The sequence below is a fragment of the Ambystoma mexicanum genome, chromosome 3q, assembly GCF_040938575.1.
Source record: "Ambystoma mexicanum isolate Mex_15411 chromosome 3q, UKY_AmexF1_1, whole genome shotgun sequence".
In the NCBI taxonomy this organism is placed as follows: Eukaryota; Metazoa; Chordata; class Amphibia; order Caudata; family Ambystomatidae; genus Ambystoma; species Ambystoma mexicanum.
Window position 1 is genome coordinate 1,050,772,137 of NC_090926.1, and position 20,860 is coordinate 1,050,792,996.

General features: G+C 46.4%; 1 protein-coding gene across 1 annotated transcript in view; it reads left to right on the top strand.

Moving 5' to 3' along the window:
- Positions 1-20,860, top strand: part of DNAH17 (dynein axonemal heavy chain 17) — an 8,024,690-nt gene that overhangs the window by 7,313,719 nt on the left and 690,111 nt on the right. Inside the window, exon 73 of the mRNA XM_069655242.1 lies at positions 19,315-19,542. Coding sequence (XP_069511343.1) covers positions 19,315-19,542 — 228 coding nt within the window. The remainder of the gene's footprint in view (positions 1-19,314; positions 19,543-20,860) is intronic.

Genomic DNA, 20,860 nt, shown 5'->3' on the forward strand with positions numbered 1-20,860 from the left:
AGACAAAGTGCGGGTGAGCGTAAATGGGAGTTTATCAATCAGAATAGGGCATGCAAAGAACTCTGCAAACTCCGAGAGCGCTCTGTCTGACAATAGCAAAGACAGGCGTATATATTTACAAAAAACGTCATAAGAACCTACACACTATAGGGGGCACAAGTTCGTGGGGATTGGGTGGCGACGACTAGCTATAGGTGCTGCTGCAATGTGGTTTGCCGTGGCTGGAGGACGTCACTGGTTACCCTCGTGGGTTGGGCTGGGCCTGGCAGGTCCGCTGGGTTCATCCCGGCGGTGTTGTGCCAACTGTGGCCAGTGTCGGAGATGAATGTCTTTCCTGACTTTCTGCCCTAGGGTCACGCACACCGCAGTCATTCAACCATTGCAATATTATCTTCTCTGGTAAATCTTCCAATAGGTTATTCTACAGGTTAATGCAGCACAGGAGGAATGCACCTAGAGTGGGGTCTGCTGGCGATTCTTCAATACATGGTTACCATGGTCCTGTTGACCGGGTATCGTAGGTCGTGGGGTTGGGTCTCGGGGCATGGGACAGGCGGTCCATGTCATCATGTCTTGTTAGGAGCCATTATGGATGTGTTCCTGTAATGTTGCCATAATATTAGGTGTCCTAACTTTACAAGGGGCCATTAACCTAAGGTGAGCCAGTGGGTCATGGAGCCTAAGAAAGGGTGCCTCTGGATCTGTGTTTTCAGGCCGGGGTTTACTGCTGGGTTGTAAATAATTCAGGTGGCAGGCTGTGGCCTTTGGTGCTGCGGGGAGGGCGGGGGGACTACAAATCTTTGAAGTGACTCCAGCCGAGTTGGGGGAGGTGGAGCAGCGCGGCACAGGCCTCTGCTTTTTTGTCTGGCAGGCTTCACTGGGAGGAAGGGGGAATGGCCTTGCATGTGCTCACAAAGGTATTTTCCTCGTGTGTTGCCGACTTTAGGTGGAAGAAGCATAAACATTCAAATAATATACAATACTCATTGAGTCTTTCCAAAGCTCACGTTTTAATATTGCTAGTGCCATTTATATGGCCAATTCGAGCACATCACTTGTACACTATGTTTTTAACAACTACAACATATTGTTATATGCTTATACATGCGTGGTAAGTGAGGTAGTAGTAAGGTTGGTGGAGCACATAGAAACAACTCGCCACTGAGACTGACCACAGTGGCACATAGTGGGCTTGGACACACACACACATAGGGTGCATTTTCGTGCACCCTTTACGCGAGCCCTCAATATGGTTGCATTTGTCTTTCTTTGCACTCTAGCAGCATTAGTTTGGTTATGGCGCGGGACCGTGAGGTGCAATCTTTTCAGTGACACATAACAAAAAAAAACCCAGGACGCTTTTACTATTTGCGCATAACTGCAGGGATGTGGGTGCTTCATTCCTAATGCCATATGAGCACACATTCTGCCATATTTATACATTTTACAGGTTTTTTAGTCAGAGAGGTTGTGGAGAGAACGCTTCCAACGCAGGTAGTTTTCTCATTAGTATTTGGGAACTTTGCTTTTGTCAAAGGACCATTTTACAGTTCTTTTTCCACCCAGGCCCTGCTGGCTGGGTCATGCTGGGAGCAGTGATACACTGCGGAAGGTGAAATGTTACAGTGTTGTTATCTTACACTAGCTCATGTCCGTCTTGTTCGTGGGAACGGGCTCTCAGCGGATCTGCCAGAGAGCTGTGGCCACAGGGATAATTGAAACTCTCCAAAGGTGGGGGCCGCGCTGCGGTGCGCAGAGCTCAAACCATCTTTATTAGACATAATGGTTTCCGAAGCCCAGCTAAATGCAGCAGGTTTGGTCAATGTCTTCGGCCAGTGACCCATCCACCACCTGGGCCCTGGTGGTAGGGAGGGGACCCCTGACGAGCCATGGGCCTCACCGGGGGAGAAGATGCAGGGGAGGGGGGTCTTTTGGACCAATCCTCCCCTACAGGACTCAACAATCTGGCTTTAGACCTCAACACGGGACAGAAACAGACCTTATCGACCTAAAAAGCCAGATTGATGATCTCAAGGACAAAGGAAGACTTGCTATCCTGCTTCTCTTGGACTTGTCGGCAGCCTTCAACCTGGTCAACCACAAGGTGCTGTGCGACTATCTCGCCTCATCAGCCCACTTCTCCAAGTCAGCTATTACTTGGATGCAATCCTTCTTAAACAATAGGGCTATGTGCATCTTCTCGACGATCCTATTCCAATCACTTGCGTTGTATCTCCACGCCCACCAAGGGTTTCTCTTCGGGGCCTGGCAGTGTCCGATAGAACTGGGCATGCTAAAGTGCTCTGTGGGCTGTCCTAGTCTGGGTATGTGTTTTGTTCCTGGTAAAACAAATGGATTCCCTCCAACGACAGTGGCCCCTTGATGGTGCGTCACTGTGCCATTGGATACTGTGTTACTTCTCTGTATTTGAGGGCCCTGCTGCTGTGCAGGATGTACTGCAAATGTTGGAGGTCCACCAGAAACTGGGGCTGGCAGCTGCGGAAATGACTGGTGGGGGGGGGGGCAGACACGACTGCAGGCAATGGCACACTGTGTGGAACTGCTTGGGGTTCTTGTAAATAAGGCTGGATGTACGAGGTGGGCCCTCCCTCATAGCATGGGGGCATCTGCTGTTGCGGGTATGCAATCGCTTGTCTACTCCAACATTGTCTCGACAAATGACCCTTCCATCCAGAAGTCCAAATCTGCCCCGCTCCTTCCCCTCCCTGTGGTCCCATTCCTAAAAATCCACCTTGTCCTCCCCGTCCCCTGAAAAACCCCTTCCTCGCAGTTACCCCCCTGGAAACCTTTGTTGCTACTGAGGTGAGTACCCAATATTCCACTTGTAATCACCTTCCCAACCAGGTGCCGCTGGTACCTGCCTGGATCACTCTGGGCTCTGCCTGCCCTTCTGTCTGTACCATTGTTACTGCCCCTTCCAATGCAACTTTTGCTAATTTCTTCTGCACCAGTTTCACTTCCTCTGTATCTGCCCTCTGGGCCGTTACCTTCTCTTTCTCTTGTACCCGCTTGCAATGATGTTCACTAATTTACTAGATTTCGATTATCCCTCAAATTCAGTCCCCACTAACTTATCAAGAGTCTTCTGTACTTCCTTCCGAGGTCCTCTTTTCACTACAAAATAAAAGAATGGGATTGCTCGGTCACACGAATCTCGTGTATCTGCCCTCCACATTTCTTGAATTTGCAAAATGTACTGAATGGGGACTTTATCATCCCGCATTGTCCGCTGCATTATCGATTGAAGATCTGGCATATATGTATAGTTATGCTGCAGCACCGGCTATACTTTGGGCTTACTAATGTTTTTAAAATGTGCTCCATCATGGCTATTAACCCCAAACTTCTCTCCCAGATACCCTGATTTAATCCATATGTAATATGCCTGGTCAACAAATAAACTTTTCAGATCTCTCACTGCCATGTTATTGCCAGCCATCTGATTCAAAAGCATATATACACTTACCCACGCCAATAGTGAGAAAATGGAGTGCCTTTATTAGATTATTTTTATCCTTGTGGGCCCATGGTATGTTTTGGGCACTCCCTGGCCCCTTATGGAATAATGGAAACTGTGCCCCCGCTGTCTTGATTACTTTCTCGAGCTGCATTCTTTTTGCCACTGCCATGCATCCATCTCTGTTTCTCCACCTTGGTCCTCACAAACTCTCAACCTGCGGCGATATTGCTGACAGCTCTTCTTCATCTCCCAACTCATCCACAGTATCCCACTTCTCGTCCTCGGCTTACGCCTGTTCATAGTCATCATCAGACTGTATCATCCCATAATCCAAACTATCTGCCCGCCTTCTCCTTCTGTCGTTCCTCTGTTTCTCTATGTGTACATCTTTAATAGCACTACTGCCAATTCTAAATAAAATGTCTCCCGCTCTCTATTCGTCAGTCCCATCGGGCACCCGCTGCCCATCTCTCCTAGCTAAGTTTAGCCTTTCTAGCTCTTCCTCCGCCCTCTTCAGCACTTTTTTTCAACTCTTTCTGTGGCTTCCTATCTGTTTCTTCTTGTGCTATAGCTCTCACAGCTACAGGAGCTATAGGACAGGGGATATTCTGATACTGAGCTGGTGTGGGTGGCAGGGAAGCGGCAGTTGGCAAAGGGATGTAAGAGGGATTTGTTTATCCTGATGCAGCACATGTGAGGTAACACCCTTACAGAGGGGACTGGTCTGCATCTACGGGGGACACTTGGGCAAGGGGTACTATAGCACTTGGGCTGTGGCCGTGGTCGCAGTCAGGACACAGGTTATGGGTGGCCCATTCACCATTTTAGGAGGATCGATAAGAACATCTTCCAAGTCTTCCACCATTTTCCACAACACTTGCTTTCTGTTTTTCAACTATTTTCCTCTGTATCTGGCTGCCGAAAACATACATGTGGCTCAAAATAGCTGTAGTATTTGTTCCCTGTTCTGGCCATGGCTTATACATACCCCGCCACCCCCCGTTTGGTCTCTGCTAGCCATTCTTTATGATATTTGAGGAAATCCTCTTGGTACAAGGGAAGAGCCTTACACAAATACTCCATTGGGGTTGCCGGCTCCATCGCGCGCCCCACTAACACTTGTATACAATATTTCATCCAACCACACCCTGAACCAGCGGGACTGTGTTGACCCATTACCCGTCTTGCCCTCCCATTACGCATGCCCCACCATTCCCCTCACACACACCCCCATACTCCGCTCACACATGTCCTCACACCACCCACTAATCTCCTCACACAATAAAATGAGGCCCTGCCTTGGCCTCTTATAGTTGCAATAAAACATATAACAATAAGAATCACAATAAAAACAACTTTTCCATTCCAGTCTGTATGTCAGATGAGGAGATCCCAGGTCCACACAGGGCCTCTGGTATGGTATGGTAATATTTATTTGTAAAGCGCCTATAAACAAGGCAAGTGTTTCAGGGCACTCAATGAATGTGGGAACGTGGAGAAAAAAAAATAACAGTTGTTCAGAGCCCTTGAAATTCTGAACGATAATAGTCTGCCAGGAAGAGTAAGTGCAAATAATACATTTAACAGTTGAGACAACAGCAAATAGGTCTTAGAAAAGTGTGCACACCACACTAATTGCCTATGCCCAGAGACCCCCCCCCCGTACCCGCTCGTGTTTGCTTGCCATGTATAAGTATATTTTTCGCAACCTAAATCAGTTAGGGGAGGGCTGAAATCTGAATGTGCATCCCAACAACAGTTTGGATATAATTCAGAAAGCTAGAGAAGATTCCACTAGATGTCCCTATTGCTAAATAGAGTACATCCTGTATATCAGAAGCATAAGGTCCAGGGTAGAACAGCACCAGAGGGTATTAATTCACACTTTGTCAGAACAAACGCAACAGCAGTTGTATTTCAAAGTCACTTTTCATGGGATGTCATCAGCAAAGTAGCCACATGGTCCTTATTGTCGGCTTTTATGAGAAATGAAATGTATTTGCTTAAATACTTTAGTCAGTTCATCACCTCCCTAGGGCTGAGGTGTGGCGTGGGAGAGTGGGTTTATCAAGAGCGGTCATGCCTATCGTCACGCCTAGGTGCACCTAAATAAACAATAGCCTAGGAAGTGCATATTTTGCAGTGCAAAAAGCTCCGATCCCAACACCCAGTATCGGTGGAAGGGGATTATGAACCAGGAGTACAGTAATCACTATGGCGAGTAAATCCTGAGCATAAATGCGGTACCGGAGTCCTGGAGAAAAGCAGAGTTGGCCCCAATTCATAAAATAGACCCTAGTGATGACCCTTTGAATTATAGGCCCATTTAATTGCTGGATGCAGGGGGTGGGGCATTTTTTGCTAGGGCATTGCTAGCACACTTAGATTACTGGGCTAGTAGCGGGACAATAATTAATCCTCGTCATTTATTTTCCGAAGTACTGAGCACAGTCGACCAAAGTCTTTGACCAGGGTTGGTCTGCGACAAGTATACAATCCTGAGAAAAGTTAGTGTGCATGCAGTCTTCATGGATCTGCTTACTGCATTTGACACTGTGCCTAGAGAGTGTCTCTAAGAGGTCCTGAGAAAGCAGGGTATCCCGGGTCCCTTGCTGACTGCAATACAGACCATGTATATGGGTAATATTGTAGTGTTTAGGTGGGGCTCTGATGGGAGAACCGTAGATACTATCGGAATAATTAAGGGTGTCCGTCGTGGATGTGTTATGGCTCCCAAGCTCCTTTGTTTATCAGTGGTGTGATTGATGAACTACTAGAGGTTCAGACGGATGCACTGACATTGGCAGGGTCAGGATACTGGCCCTGCTGTTTGCTGAAGATGCGGTTTTGGACATATTCACTGCATTTTGTCAAAGGAATGGCATGCCACTGAATCTCAGGAAGACAATGAATTTGAACGCTAACGTTAGTAGGAAGCAAAAGGGACTGAATTTGGGCCTGGTTGAAGAGGTAATTGAACAGGTCGCCACATATGACTCTCGGGAAAAGATTAATGGCAACCTGTGGCTAGGCAATGCAGCTCGAGAAGGCCAGGCTGACATTGGCGAGGGACAGCGATGCACTTGCATGGTTCACCGCAGAGCATTCAAACGGGGCCTCTGCGTGCTACTCTTAAAGCATATATAGCTCAGGCACTGCAAGCTACACAGCAGAGTTGTGGGGGCCGATGAATTTACACACCCTGGCAGTACCTGAAAACAAGTGTTTGAAGAATATTCTGGGATTGCCAATCTGCTCCCCGAACCTGCCAGTGTGTCTCGAGTCGGACGTGCAGGGAACAGAGTCTGTTTGTCAATTGCGCGCAGTTCTCTACTGGGTCCGGCTGTAGTCCAATAAAAATCTACTTAAATATAGAGAAGCAGGATGTGTTATCCCAGCAAGGGGTTATGAATTTGAAGTTGGCAGCCTATGTAAAGAGGAGCTTGATGGATTTGGGTCTTGGTGGCTATTGAAGTGACCCACACGCCATTACTATACATTGTAAAACCAGAGTTAAAGCCCTAGCATTAGCTATGACACAGCGAGATACTTCTGCCAAAGCTATATCTTCCGTATCCTGTTAGGCAGAAACCTGTGCAGTTCCCTTAGGGACCACTGCAAAAGATTTAGAACTACAGGTGGTTGGCAGTAAACCCAATTGGTAGCAGTCTGTACCACCCAGATTTACCTGGTAGCTGTGGCTGAGCAGTCAGACTTCTCTCAAGATGAGTTAGGCAGTATATAGAGTATACACAATAGGTACAGAGATACAGTAGCACAAGCAAACACTGACCAGAGATTTGGCGTAAAAGTATATAATTATTTATTTAAAGACACACTTGTAAATTACACTATCACAAAAAGAGGCAAGTAAATTCAAAACACAGTCACAATTATACATATATAACCCTAATTACTTATTAGACAAGTCTTAGTGAGAAACACCACTTATTTTCAGACAGAGGTGAGCGCTTAACTTAAGATGGCACTCTAATAAGTTATATAAAAAGGGGAGGGAAAAGGCAGAGTTATGAAAGCACACAATGTCAATACTTTTCAAAGAACCACAGTGAGGCAGGTTAGGCAAAGTCTACTGGAGAGCAAGGGAGTTCCAATGGCAGGCCCACTCTTAGAGAGAGCAAGGGAAATGTGTCCAGGATCACACAGTGGGGTTATGCCCAAAGAATCTTTGTAGATAGTTCACAAAAGATTGAGATTAAGTCAGGAAAAGTTAGTTAACAGGCCTCAGGCTAACCCAGGTTTGAAAGTCGAGGATTTACTGTCACCCCAAACGATCTGTCGCAAGGGAAGCCAGGCGGGACACAGTACCTGAAATGGGAAGAACGCTCCAGCGGGGGCAGTTGTTCCTGGCAGCGGGTGCAAGTCAGTGTTTCATCCAGAGGAAGAGGAGGTCTCGACGTGGAGAAAAGATGAAGGTCGTTGCACTGCCAGGGAAGAAATCAACCTCAGAGTTTCCCGGTTACAAGGTACTACCCTTTTCTTCGTGGTAGTTGTAAACCGTGGTGTTCTGGTTGCCGGGGTGCTTGGCACGGGCAAGGTGGCCACAAGATGGTCCAGGAAGGCGAAAAGACAGGCAAACTGGTTATCCCCACCAGTCAAAGGAAGAAGACTCTCCGGACTGGAGATCTCCTCTGTCGTCGGAAAAAGTGGTGAGACGGTTCAGCAGGGCTCCATCGGTGGTGTCGTCATTGCAGGTTGGCTCGGCTTCTCCCTCCTCGGATTCTTTAGGTCCTGTGGCGACTTCTGAAGTTCCAGTCCCCAAAGCCCTGCTTTTATGCAGAAAACCCCCATTCATTCAGTAATGTTCTGGAGCCCATGATTATACTCAAACAAACTCAACAAGTCCAACACATCCAATTTAGGCTCATACATACCCACCAACTCCTTAGGCATCCGGGGTCTTTTGGGACTGGAACTCCTAGAGGATTCGGAGAGAGAAGCGCTTTCCACAGACAATTATTTCATTTCTAGCTCATGGTTGAGCTCCATTTCTCTGAGCCTTAGTTCTTGGTGCTGTTGTTCTGTTTGAGCACTAATTCTTTTGAATTCTAATTCAAGCTTCATTTGTTCTAGTTCCATTTATTGGGGATTAAGTGTGGGACCTGGCAAAGGTCCAGTAGGTACAGCTGGCAGGGCAGGTAGAGGCCCAGGGGAGTCAACTCTAACATCTTCCCCCTCCTCCTCTTCTGCTTCTGACTCAAAGTTATCAATACTAACATTCATATCAATATCATTGCTGTAATCTACAGTTGCTGGAGTGGTAGGTTCCTCTGAACCACCATCCAGACTTTAGTTTTCTAACAACCTTTCTATTAGCTCCATTTTCTTGCCCTTAGTCAGGAGATTCTTATGCTTACAGATAACTCTTAAACAATAAGCAGTTTTTGTAGCAAGGGTCTCTTGACTATAACTTTCCATAGTTGATGTTACCCTCACCTGGCTCCCACAGGGGCGTCGGTCGTACCCGGACAGCTGCAGTCTCCACCTACGTTATGCGTAGTGCAGCGATGACTGACTGGATCTGCCCTCCTAATCTTGTCTGCTTAACCGTATAAATATTCTCCTGCAAGTGGAGAGATGGATTTAGCCACTTGTGAATTCAAGTGATGGCACCCCCACAGTCCTCCCCAACTAATCACCTCCGAAATACCCTCACAGCAATCCCACCTTATATTCTTGAAAGATGAGCTCTCCATCCTGCGTGGATTTGCAGGGGCGCGTCGATTCCAGTTACTTCACTGGTTTGAAGGCTCGGGAGAGTTCCGGAGAGTATTGACTCTGAGGTTTCTGGTGAGGACCAGTAAGTATTAAGTTCATAGTGTTCAATATGTCCGATGTTCACTCTTGTTCCCCCCTTCCTTTCTTGTCTTGCAGCTGGCTCGTGAAAAGATGCTCTTGTGGCAGCTGGTGACGCTCAGGTAAGAGTCTGTATTACCCGGCCCTGTCCGGTAAATGTTGCATGTGGAAAACATGTTGTTTTGTCTCTTTTTACAGATGCGGCATGTGAAAATATGGAGAGTCACAAAAGGATGCCTCCAGTGGTAAATCAGGTAAGTCTGAGGTGGTAAGAATTATATTTGTTCCTTCCCTCGGCACACCTTGTGGTTTTCTTTTGTCTCCTAGGTGTCGAAGTTCTGCGAAGAAATGATGGAGGCAGCGCTGACCCGAAGGATGCTGTGAAGACTGGTGTTTATGGAGCGGCGCTGCAGTTGGAGGTGCGGCGCATGCAGAAATGATGTTCTTTACAGGTCCGGAGACGAGATGGATCCAGAATCAGGTGTGGAATAGAAATAAGTTTGTTTTCTAACCTTGTCCCTTTCTTTCCTCTTTGTTTTTGGAGCTCCGGATTCGAGGCGGGCGTGGCAGAAGACTGGATGCAGGCTGCAGGCACGGTGAGCTTACGCTGCTGGATGCAGAATAACTGCTCGATGCAGAATAACGTGAAACATGTGTTGCTGGTCGGGCGTGGTTTAAATAGCCTCAAAAGTAGTCCCTGGTAAGAAGTCCCTAGAACCACACCCAAGTAAAAAATAGTCCCTGTAGGAAAATAGTCCCTTTCAGGCTTCATGTTGGATGGGAGTCATTTGCAGCATGGTCTACCTGAGGTAAGTAAGGACTATGAGTCTGGCGCCCTAGGCGCCAGGACTGAACTCAGGTAGCCCCTAGCCGGGGCTGCTGAGGTTTTACTAAATGTCTTGATGCCGGCTGATGGGCTTGGTCCGGATGCCTGGGGGTAGGCATCATGACAGCACTCCCCCCTAAGGCCCCTCCTAAAGTTGTTCTTTCCCTGGGCCCTGGTTTGTCTGGGAAGTTCCGATGGAATCTTTTCACCAACCGAGGTGCATGGACTTGGTCACTAGGTTCCCATGACCTTTCATGTGGTCCGTAGCCCTTCCAATCGATTAAATAAAATCAAGATGGGGTCGGGTGGTTTGGTTAATCTTGTTCCTGGTTGAACTGGTTTTAAAAGTGAAACATGAAAGACAGGATGAATGCACATATTAGAGGGTAATTCCAATTTGACGGCTTCCGGGTTGATAATGGCCTTAATAGTGTAAGGTCCCAAATATCTAGGGTTAAAAGTCTGAGTTCCCTTCAGAGGTATGTGTTTTGTAGCCAGCCAAACTTGATCCCCAATCTGGTATTGTGGAGTTTCACTTCTATGTTGATCAGCATTTTTCTTATATTTTTCTTTTGCTTGTTTCAAATGTTCTGTTGCCTCTTTAAAGGCTTGTGTAATAGTAGAATTCAAATGACTAACTGCAGGCATTTCTAAATGCTGAGGCGAATCTAGTTCTGAGGTTCGAAGGTGATGTCCATATATGGTATAAAAGGGGCTTTGTCCGGTTCCTGAATGTACAGAGTTATTGTATGCATACTCGGAAATCCATAAAATATCTTTCCAATTACTTTCGGTCTGGTGTGTAGCATGCAACGTAGGTACTGTTCAAGGGTCTGGTTGAAACTCTCCGTCTGACCATCGGTCTGGGGATGGTGACTGGTTGATAACCTCACGTCGATTTGCGCCTGTTGACAACATTTCTTCCAAAAATGTGAAATGAATTGACTACCTCGGTCAGAGACCATTACGGAAGGAAATCCATGTATTCGAACAATGTTTTCGAGGAACTCCTTGGCCAGAATTGAAGCAGAAGGTAATCCCTTTAGAGGAATAAAGTGGGCCATCTTGGAAAAAAGATCCACAATAACTAGAATGGTGTTAAATCCATTACATGGAGGTAGATCTGTAATAAAGTCTAACGATAAGGTGTGCCATGGTGTAGGTGGAATATCTAAAGGTTGTAAGAGGCCAGCTGGTTTTTTCTTCTGACTTTTGTTTTGGGCGCAAATGCAACAAGACATTATAAATGACTTTAAGTCTTTTCGCCAGGTGGGCCACCAGAATTGTCTCTTAATTTTAGCTTCAGTTTTTGCGATACCTGGGTGTCCTTCCATCAGGGTGTCATGATAATTGGAGATGACTAGTTCTTGTAGTTCCTTGTGTTAGGCAGAAACCTGTGCAGTTCCCTTTGGGAACACTGCAAAAGATTTAAGACTACAGGTGTTTGGCAGTAAACCCACTTGGTAGCAGTCCGCACCACACAGATTCACTTGGTAGCTGTGGCTGAGCAGTCAGACTTCCCTCAAGAAGAGTTAGGCAGTATGCAAAGTATACACAATAGGCACTCAGACACAATAGCACAAGCAAACACTGACCAGAGCTTTGGTATCAAGGTATATAATTATTTATTTAAAAACACAATTATTGAAACACTCCAGCACTATTATTGTAAATCACTTCAAACACAGTTACTATTAATATATATACATCCCTTATTCCTTATCAGACAAGTCTTAGTTAACACCACTGATTTCCAGACAGAGGTGAGCGCTTATCTATAGATGGCACTCCAATAAGTTAATGAAAAAGGGAGGTAAAAAGACAGAATGGAGGAAAACACACCACAATAATACTTAGGAACTCTTAAGCAAGGCAGGAAAGTCAAAAGTTACTTGTGAGTCAAAGTCCATAGACCAGGCCCACTCTTGGAGAGAGCAGGGCAGAAATGCACCCAAGATCACACAATTACAATAGGCTTAGAAGTCTTGCAGGGAGTTCAAAAAGGATTTAGTTAGGCTCTGAAAAGTTTAGCCAGGGTGTCCCGGGCTAACCCAGGTTCGAAAGCCGGGGGCTAAATCTTCCCTGTGCAGTCGGTTGCAAGGGAAGCCAGGCGGAACACTGTACCTTAGGTGAAAAGGATCCTCCAGCGGGGGCAGTTGTTGCTGGCAGCGGGTGCAAATCGCAACGTCGTCCAGAGGAAGAGAAGATCACGACGTGAAGGAAAGCTGAAGGTCGTTGCACTGCCAGGGAAGAAACCAGCCGCAGAGTTTTCTGGTTAAAGGTACTACCCTTGATTTCGCGGTAGTAGAAAAACGTGGTATCCCGGTTGCTGGGGAGCTTGGCACAGGCAAGGCGGCTACGAGATGCTTCAGGAAGGCGAAAAGAAGGTGAAACTGGTTATCCCCACCAGTCAATGGAAAAAGACTCTCCGGCGGGAGATCTCCTCTGTTGCTGGGAAAAAGTGGTGAGACGGTTCAGCAGGGCTCCACTGGTGGTGTCGTTGTTGCAGGTCAGCTTGGCTTCTCCCTCCTCGGATTCTTTAGGGCCTGTGGTGACTTCTGAAGTTCCAGTCCCCAAAGCCCTGCTTTTATGCAGAAAACCTCCATTTACTCAGCCTAGCTGTCACTCAAACATGCTAAGTGGTGAGCCGGCCGGCTCAGCACTTGGGCCAATCAGGACGGAGTGCGACTTGAGTTGCCTAGGCAACTCAGTCCAGGGTGCCTAAATCCCCCTCCGCCCCTCCTGAGTACCCCAGACAGAGTGCCACCACTTTGGAGGGCTTCTGTGGAGAAGCCAGCCAAAAAGTGGAACAAAGGGCTCGACTTGGGTTGGAGTCACAGAAGAGAACACAAACGCCATTTTAGAATCGAGTTCTGGCAAAAAATACCAACTGGCGAATTGATATTAAATAAATAAACCGGCGGTATGTTCGAGGCTATCGGAATTAAATGATTAAAGGTAGTAGCCTCGAACAATGGGAAAATCCCATAGGGATATATTCGCGTTTGAATATAAAAAGTAGTATCCACTGCCACCAGCCAAAACTCCATCAGGGGGGGCGGAGACATGCCCCCTCGACTAACAGACCCCGGGGCAATCGAATTGCCCCGGCCAGTACATCCACAATATGATTGTTTGTACTGGTTCTGTTCAGAATTTGAAACTAGTAAAGTCAATGGTGACTTTACATGCCCTGGGAGGCAGTAGTCAGTCCCAGGGTATGGAGTCTATGTTGGGGGGTCACTATGACACCCCTGTGTTACTGCACTGAGGGTGCTGTGTAACACACATCACAACAACACATGAAGCCCTATGGAGTAAAAGACCCCATAGCCCATTAAACACATCTAGAGTCAAAGAAACACACTCAAATCATGTCCAATAGTGAGGGTAAAAGAGTCTCACTCTTGGCAGGAGAAAAAAATAAACCCCAAAAATCCAGCAAAGCTGCTGGGGGACTCACTAGGTTTGGGAAATTAGCCTTTACAGAGAATTCTCCCTAACACTGCCCCCCCCCCCCCAGACTAAGGACAGGAGGATTTAATCCACTCCTGGATGAACCTCATACCTATAGTCGATGACATACATCCTAGAGAGTCCATCAGCATTTTGATGGTGACACCCTGACCTGTGCTCAATGGTGAAATCAAACCCTTGAAGGCAGATTGACCATCTCAATAGTTTTGGATGTTCCCCCTTCATTTGCATTAACCATCTCAAGGGTTGGTAGTCAGTCTGAATGACAAAAGTAGAACCATACAAGTATGGCCTAAACTTCTTCAGTGCCCACACAATAGCAAAGCATTCTCTTTCGATTGTTGCCCACCTTGTTTCAGGATCCTTCAGTTTTCTACTGATGAAGCAAATGGGTGCTCCCTACCCTTCTCATCCAGTTGGCTAAGAACTGCACCTATACCTACATTGGAAGCATCGGTTTGTACAATGAAAGTTTGGTGGTAGTCAGGAGCTCTGAGTACTGGAGCCTGGCAAAGAGCTTTCTTTAGGTTTCAAAGGCCTGATTGCATTCCTCATTCCATTTGACCTTCTTAGGGAATTTTGGAGAGGAGATTACATTCAGTGGAGAAGCTAAGGTCCCATAATTCCCAATGAAATTCCTGTAATACCCAGTGAGGCCTAGGAAGGCTTTCACTTGGTTTTGAGTAGTAGGTGTTGTCCAATTTTGCACAGCGTCAATCTTGCTGAGCAAAGGCCTTATTTCTCCACCTCCTACCTCATGCCCAAGGTAGACCACCTTACTCTGTCCAATCTGACATTTGCTTGCCTTATGGTCAGGTTGGCCTGTCCAAGAGCCTGCAAAACATATCCTAAGTGGTTCACATGTTCTTCCCAGGTTTGGCTAAAGACTGCAATGTCATCCAAGTATGCCATGCAGAAGTCCTCCATCCCACTCAGAACCTGATTCACCATTCTTTGGAATGTAGCAGGTGCATTCTTCAGTCCAAAAGGCATAACCTTGAATTGGTATAAGCCAACTGGGGTAGAAAATGCAGTTTTGTCCTTGGCATGGTCTGTCAGGGCTATTTGCCAATAGCCTGACGTGAGGTCAAATGTGCTGAGGAACTTGGCTGCACCAAGTCTATCCACCAACTCATCTGTCCTTGGCAAAGGGTGGGCATCAGTCTTTGTGACTGCATTAAGAGCTCTATAGTCCGCACAGAATCTCAATTCCTTCGATCCTGCCTTTGGTACTAACACAACTGGGCTAGACCATGGACTAGTAGAGGGCTCTATTACCCCGAGATCAAGCATCTGCTTGACCTCACCTTTGATGTGGGTTCTGACATGTTCTGACATTCTGTACCCTCTGCTTTTGACTGGCAGACAGTCACCAGTGAGAATACCTTGCTTTCCCCAAGGGGTCAAGCCTGGTGAAAGTGAGAACAGAGGGGCAAACTGATTTAACATATATTTGCACTCCTCCTGTTGCTCAGGTGTCAGATCTGAAGAGAAATTAACTCCTTCAACCTTTTCGTCCAAAGGTAAGCCTCTTAGGAGGTCAGGTAGAGCTTCACTCTCCTCCTCCTCTTCCGATGAAGCTAGAAGCAAGGCTCCTACTTCAGGTCTAGAGACATAGGCTTTGAGCCGGTTGGTGTGGAAGACTCTGGGAGCTTCCCTGGGTTTGCCCACGTCCACCAGATAGTTGACCTCTCCAAGTTTTCCCACAACCTTGAAGGGTCCCATCCATTTGTCTTGCAAGGCCCTCTGCCTTGTTGGAAGCATCACAAGAACTAGCTGGTCTTGAGTAAACTCAACCATGTTAGCCTTCTGATCATGCCAATGCTTGACTAGAGCTTGTCCAGCCTTCATGTTGTCACTTGCTTCTGCCATCATGTGTTACATTCTCCTTCGGAGACCTATCACATAGTCAGTCACTCTGACTGGCTTGGGGGAAGGAGCACTTTCCAACCCCTCCTTGATCAGGGCCAATGGACCTCTGACCGGATGGCCATAAAGAAGATCAAAGGGAGAATAACCTACTCCCTCCTGAGGGACTTCTCTATAAGCAAAGAGAAGGCATGGCAGTAGAAGGTCACACTTTCTTTTAAGGGGTTCCTCTAAAGCACCTATCATGCTCTTCATGGTTCTGTTGAACCTTTCTACCAAACCATTTGTCTGAGGGTGGTATGCTGTTGAGAACTTGGAAGTAACTCTGCAGGTTTTCCACATGGCTTTCATGTAGTGGGACATAAAATTCGACCCCTGTCAGAGATTACTTCCTTAGGAAACCCAGCCCTGGAAAAATACCAAGGAGGGCCTTAGCCACAGCCAGAGCTGTAACAGTCCTCATAGAAATTGCCTCAGGGTACCTAGTAGCATGGTCTACTACAACAAGGATAAACCTGTTGCCTGAGGAGGTTGGGGGATCAAGGGGACCAACAATGTCAATCCCTGCCCTCTCAAATGGGACTCCCACTACAGGGAGAGGCACTAAAGGTGCCCATTCTTGGAACCAACCTTACCAGAAGTCTGGCAGGTATGGCAGCTCTTACAATAGTTATCTACTTCAACCCCCATCTATGGCCAATAAAAGTAGAGAGAGAGCCTTTCCTTGGTCTTCTTGAAACTCAAGTGACCAGCCAAAGGTATCTCATGGGCTAGTTTTAAGAACTGTTGTCTGTTTTCTTGAGGTACTACAAGGCGCTTGTAGTCTCCAGGTTCAGACTCAGTTGATTCACTGTAGAAGAGGCCATCTTCCCAGTTTAACCTGTACTTCCCAGGTTCTTGCCCATCAGCCTGAGAAGCTGCCTGGTGGCGGAGTGCTTTCATAGTTGGGCATTCTCTTTGTCCCTTACGAAAAGCTACTCTGCTGGGTCCACCCTCTGCCAGCAAAGACTGCGGCTCAGAGTGGGCAGCTGGATCCAGATCTCCAATAAGTTCTTGGCCTCCCACTAGCTCTTCTTCCGAGTCTAGTACAACCACACAGGGTTGTACTGCCCTCTCAGCCTCAGCTGGAGGTGGAGTTACTGGTGTAACTTTGGACAACCTAGGGGAAGTCCTTGTTGGAAGCACTGGAGTGCTTGTTGCTGGCTTGTTCCTGTGAGTCTTGGGTTGCCCCTTTGCTCCTGATCTGGTAGAGACTGCAGTAGTTTGCTCCAGTGGTGAAGGAGTGATATTTGTCATCATCTCCTGAGAAACCCCTCTCATGATTTTATCCCTTGCAGGTCTAGTGAGCTCCTGTAACCTTTTACTAGGAGGTATGGGGGTATGTGACACAACTCCAAGAGCTTTAAGGTCATTACCCAGCAGAACCCTACGTGGTACTTCACATTGTATACTGACAGGTATTTTCACAGCCATATCATTAAACTGGATGAGAACTGGTAACTGGGGATACATCTGCACAGGCCCTCCAGCTAACTTTGTGAGGCATTTGGGTGCCTTAGCAACATCCTCTGCCTTGAAAAATGATTCATCCACCACAGTTATGCTGGCCCCAGTGTCCCGGATGGCAGGAGTCTCCTGACCATTCACCTGGACACTGTCCTTATAATACTCTTTAGTATTATCTGGGATAGAATTATACACATCTAAATTTTGTTGTTCCCACAACCCCAGAGAGACTAAAGAAACACTGGCTGAAACTCCAAGGGGTTCATCAGCCAGTAGTAGAAAGTTTCCACTTGCCATAGGGACTTCCTCCTCTGGAGCAAAGGCTAAGGAGACAAGTTGGACCCCTGAAGGTTTACCCTTACATCTGGGATCTCCTTTCACATGGTCAGTAGCCTTACAAACATAGCATGAGCCAAAGGCTTGCTGGAATGGAGGCTTGTTCTGACCTCCTTCTGGTTTGGCGCCAGAAGGTACACTACTCTGACTTGGTTTCCCTTGTGGCTTACCCTTATGTTTTTGTTTGTGGCCCTCTCTGGAATTGGAATTATTAGAATTCTCTTTGGAGTCCTTTTTTGGCTGTTTCTCCTCATCCTTTTTCTGAGTAGCCCCAGAATCCTTGTTAGTGGCCCTGTTGGCAACCCACAAGTCAGCAGCCTTAGCTATCTTTCTGGAATCTAATTCCTTTGAATCAGCTAAGTGCTGTCTGAGCTCAGGAGAGCAGGCATCATAAATTGACTCCAACATGACAAGATTCTTCATCCCTTCATAAGTGTTCACCTTGTAACCCTTAATCCATCCCTCTAAGTTTTTCAAACTTTCACTCACCCAGGTAGCCCAAGGGGTACCATCATGCTGTTTGAGGGTCCTAAACCAGGGCAGGCAGCAACCTGTGCAGTTCCCTTTGGGAACACTGCAAAAGATTTAAGACTACAGGTGTTTGGCAGTAAACCTACTTGGTAGCAGTCTGCACCACACAGATTCACTTGGTAGCTGTGGCTGAGCAGTCAGACCTCCCTCGGGAAGAGTTAGGCAGTATGCAAAGTATACACAATAGGCACTCAGACACAATAGCACAAGCAAACACTGACCAGAGCTTTGGTATCAAGGTATATAATTATTTATTTAAAAACACAATTACTGAAACACTCCAGCACTATTACTGTAAATCACTTAAAACACAGTTACTATTAATATCTGATACTGTTGCCCAATTTAATGGTACTAAATTAGTCGAAATTCAAGAGGATTGAAGGATTAGTTCTCCCTACCACTATACAAACCATTGAACAGCATGTAATCAAACTATAGCTGTGTAGACTGGTATTCTGCAGTGGTAGGTAGCAATAGAATGAGATTACTGGCCAAAAGGCATCACACACCTCTCTGGTAGGTGTCCTGGGATCTTCACTCTAAGCTTTTTTTGCTCAGTGAACAATCATATTTGCACATTTCTAGGGTGGTTGTTTGATCATCTATTACTTCCCAGCGCTTGATTGATTTGTTTACCCTACATTTGAACAACATGTGAGCTATTTTACACTACTTAGGTGCCACACATTCACTCAACTTAACAAGCCGATGGTAAAGCAGTATTCAAGTTGTGCTCATTCACATGTAATGAGTTACTGAGGTAGCCCAAGTTGTCATTAATTGTTAACAAAAAGACAGAGAGAGAGAGAGAGAGAGAGAGAGAGAGAGAGAGAGAGAGAGAGAGAGAGAGAGAAGTATCACAATAACACAGGATTTCTGGTATCATGTCACCCTAGCCCAGAGAAAAGGGGAGAAAGTTATGGTGTATATCTATGCAACTCAGCTTGCATATGCTGAATATCCACAAATGTGAGGCAGCAGAAATCCAGTTTATCTCCTATTACCTGCACAAGAATGTTTAGAAAGCTTGGGAAACCTACTCCACCCTCTCCGAAGGATTTAAATTTCATGCAGAGTAAAGCCACAGCCAAGGATACAGCAACTGACGATTGGATTGGAAACATAAGGTATCCTCTAGGCTGTGGGAAAATGTTGGCACATTTTCAGTGATAATTCCAATCTGTTTGTCTTTCTAAAGTGTCTTAGACACCTCCCCCTAACTGTAATTTTAGGCAAACCACCTGCCTGCTGCCCAGAGGGCATGACTACAAGACAAACTAGTTTCGGGTCACTGACATGAGCATGGGTGGGAGACGTTGAGGAAAATGTAGGATAGATCAAAACATACAAAGACTGAAATATAAACATTTTTTAAATGCTCCTGTATGAATTGATGTTTTCCTCAAAACTGGCTTGGAGTGATGAAACAGAAGCAGTCTGATTTGTTTGTAATCTGTTTGTGTTGCAGAATATCCACCTTGTGGCAAGGTGGCTGGGCACCTTGGATAAAAAGGTTGAGAAGAACAGTTCAGGCAGCCATGAGGATTATCGAGTGTATATAAGTGCCGAACCTTCACCAACTCCAGAAGGGCATGTTATTCCTCAAGGTCTGCTGGAAAATGCAATTAAAATTACCAATGAACCACCAACCGGCATGCTTGCTAATCTGCATAAGGCTCTAGACCTCTTCAATCAGGTATTCCATACCATTTATTGTACCAAAGTTGTTGCTCTGATTATTTATGGTCATTTTCCTAACTCCAAGTCCTACTGCAACAGCCAGAGGTTTCAGGGATAATGATAATGTCGTACCTCCACAACGCAGTGGTGGGGAAAATGACCTATAGGTTACCTGTGATCCCCTACCTGAGTTCTTGACAAAATAGCATAAGACCAAACTGACATAGACTGAGAAAAAATTGCGAAGGGCATTTTGAATGACAGAGACTCTAGTCAGAATAGACATTACAGGCAAATCAAAGTGATTTCAAAAATTAATACTGGACTCAGAAATAAAAATGTAGCTGTTGTAATGTAGTCTTGTCATGTGATGTCACTGGCCTGGAGTGCTTGCTGTCAGAATGTTGATGATGAATGCAGCTCAGGAGAATGTTGTGTGGATCTGTGAATGAATGTTCTGAGAGTATCAGTTGGGGGCCTGAGCTAGGATGGTAGGATGGCCAGTGGGTTCTCGTGATGTATGTAGGTCCAATACCCCTCCTTGTCCCTGTCCTGTACTTCATGTCTTTTTATATAGCTGAAGAGTAACAGGATTGATGGATATTGAATACCCAGGTGCAGGTCGGGTGCTTGCTAGCCACAGCATTATATAGCCCAGGTAGCTCCATCACGTGCCAGGTGTACCTTTACAAATCGTTCATGTTTGAATAAATCTGTTACCACTTCACCCTTCCTCTCCTATGATGCCCTTTTCCATTCCTTCACAGGCTAAACTTTGGAAACGCCTACTGGTGGGGAGCCAGTACCCCACTTTCTTGACAAGGCTCAGCCCTTTTAGAACACCACGATGGCGAATGGGGCGGTATAAAACCTGTGATCATAACATATGCTCAGAGACTCCCAATGCATACAAGATTCCTCCGCCTTTTCTCAATTCCGGGGGTCACATGGGAATGCATTTCGCAGATTGCAGTCTCTCTCACTCAGAGCAAAAGCCACTGACAGACTACATTTCCCAGGGTGCAGTCTGTCACACAGAATAGACAGATCCCTCCAGAATGCAGGCCAGCAATAGCCATTGCATAGGCCCTAGGTGACTGCATACCTGACAATATACCCTGAATCACATCAGCGTCACACACTGCACCCAGCGATGCATAGTACAAATGGCCACACCTGGAATGCAGGTGGAGCCAATGAAAATGAGCAGGACCATTGCCTCCAGCCGAGAAGATGAAAGGAGGAGAAGAAAGAAAGGTGATGAAATCGTGAAACTGCCTGTAAAATGCTGATGGAGAAACTCGTGATTGTGAAGCTTTGCCCTTCAATACCTT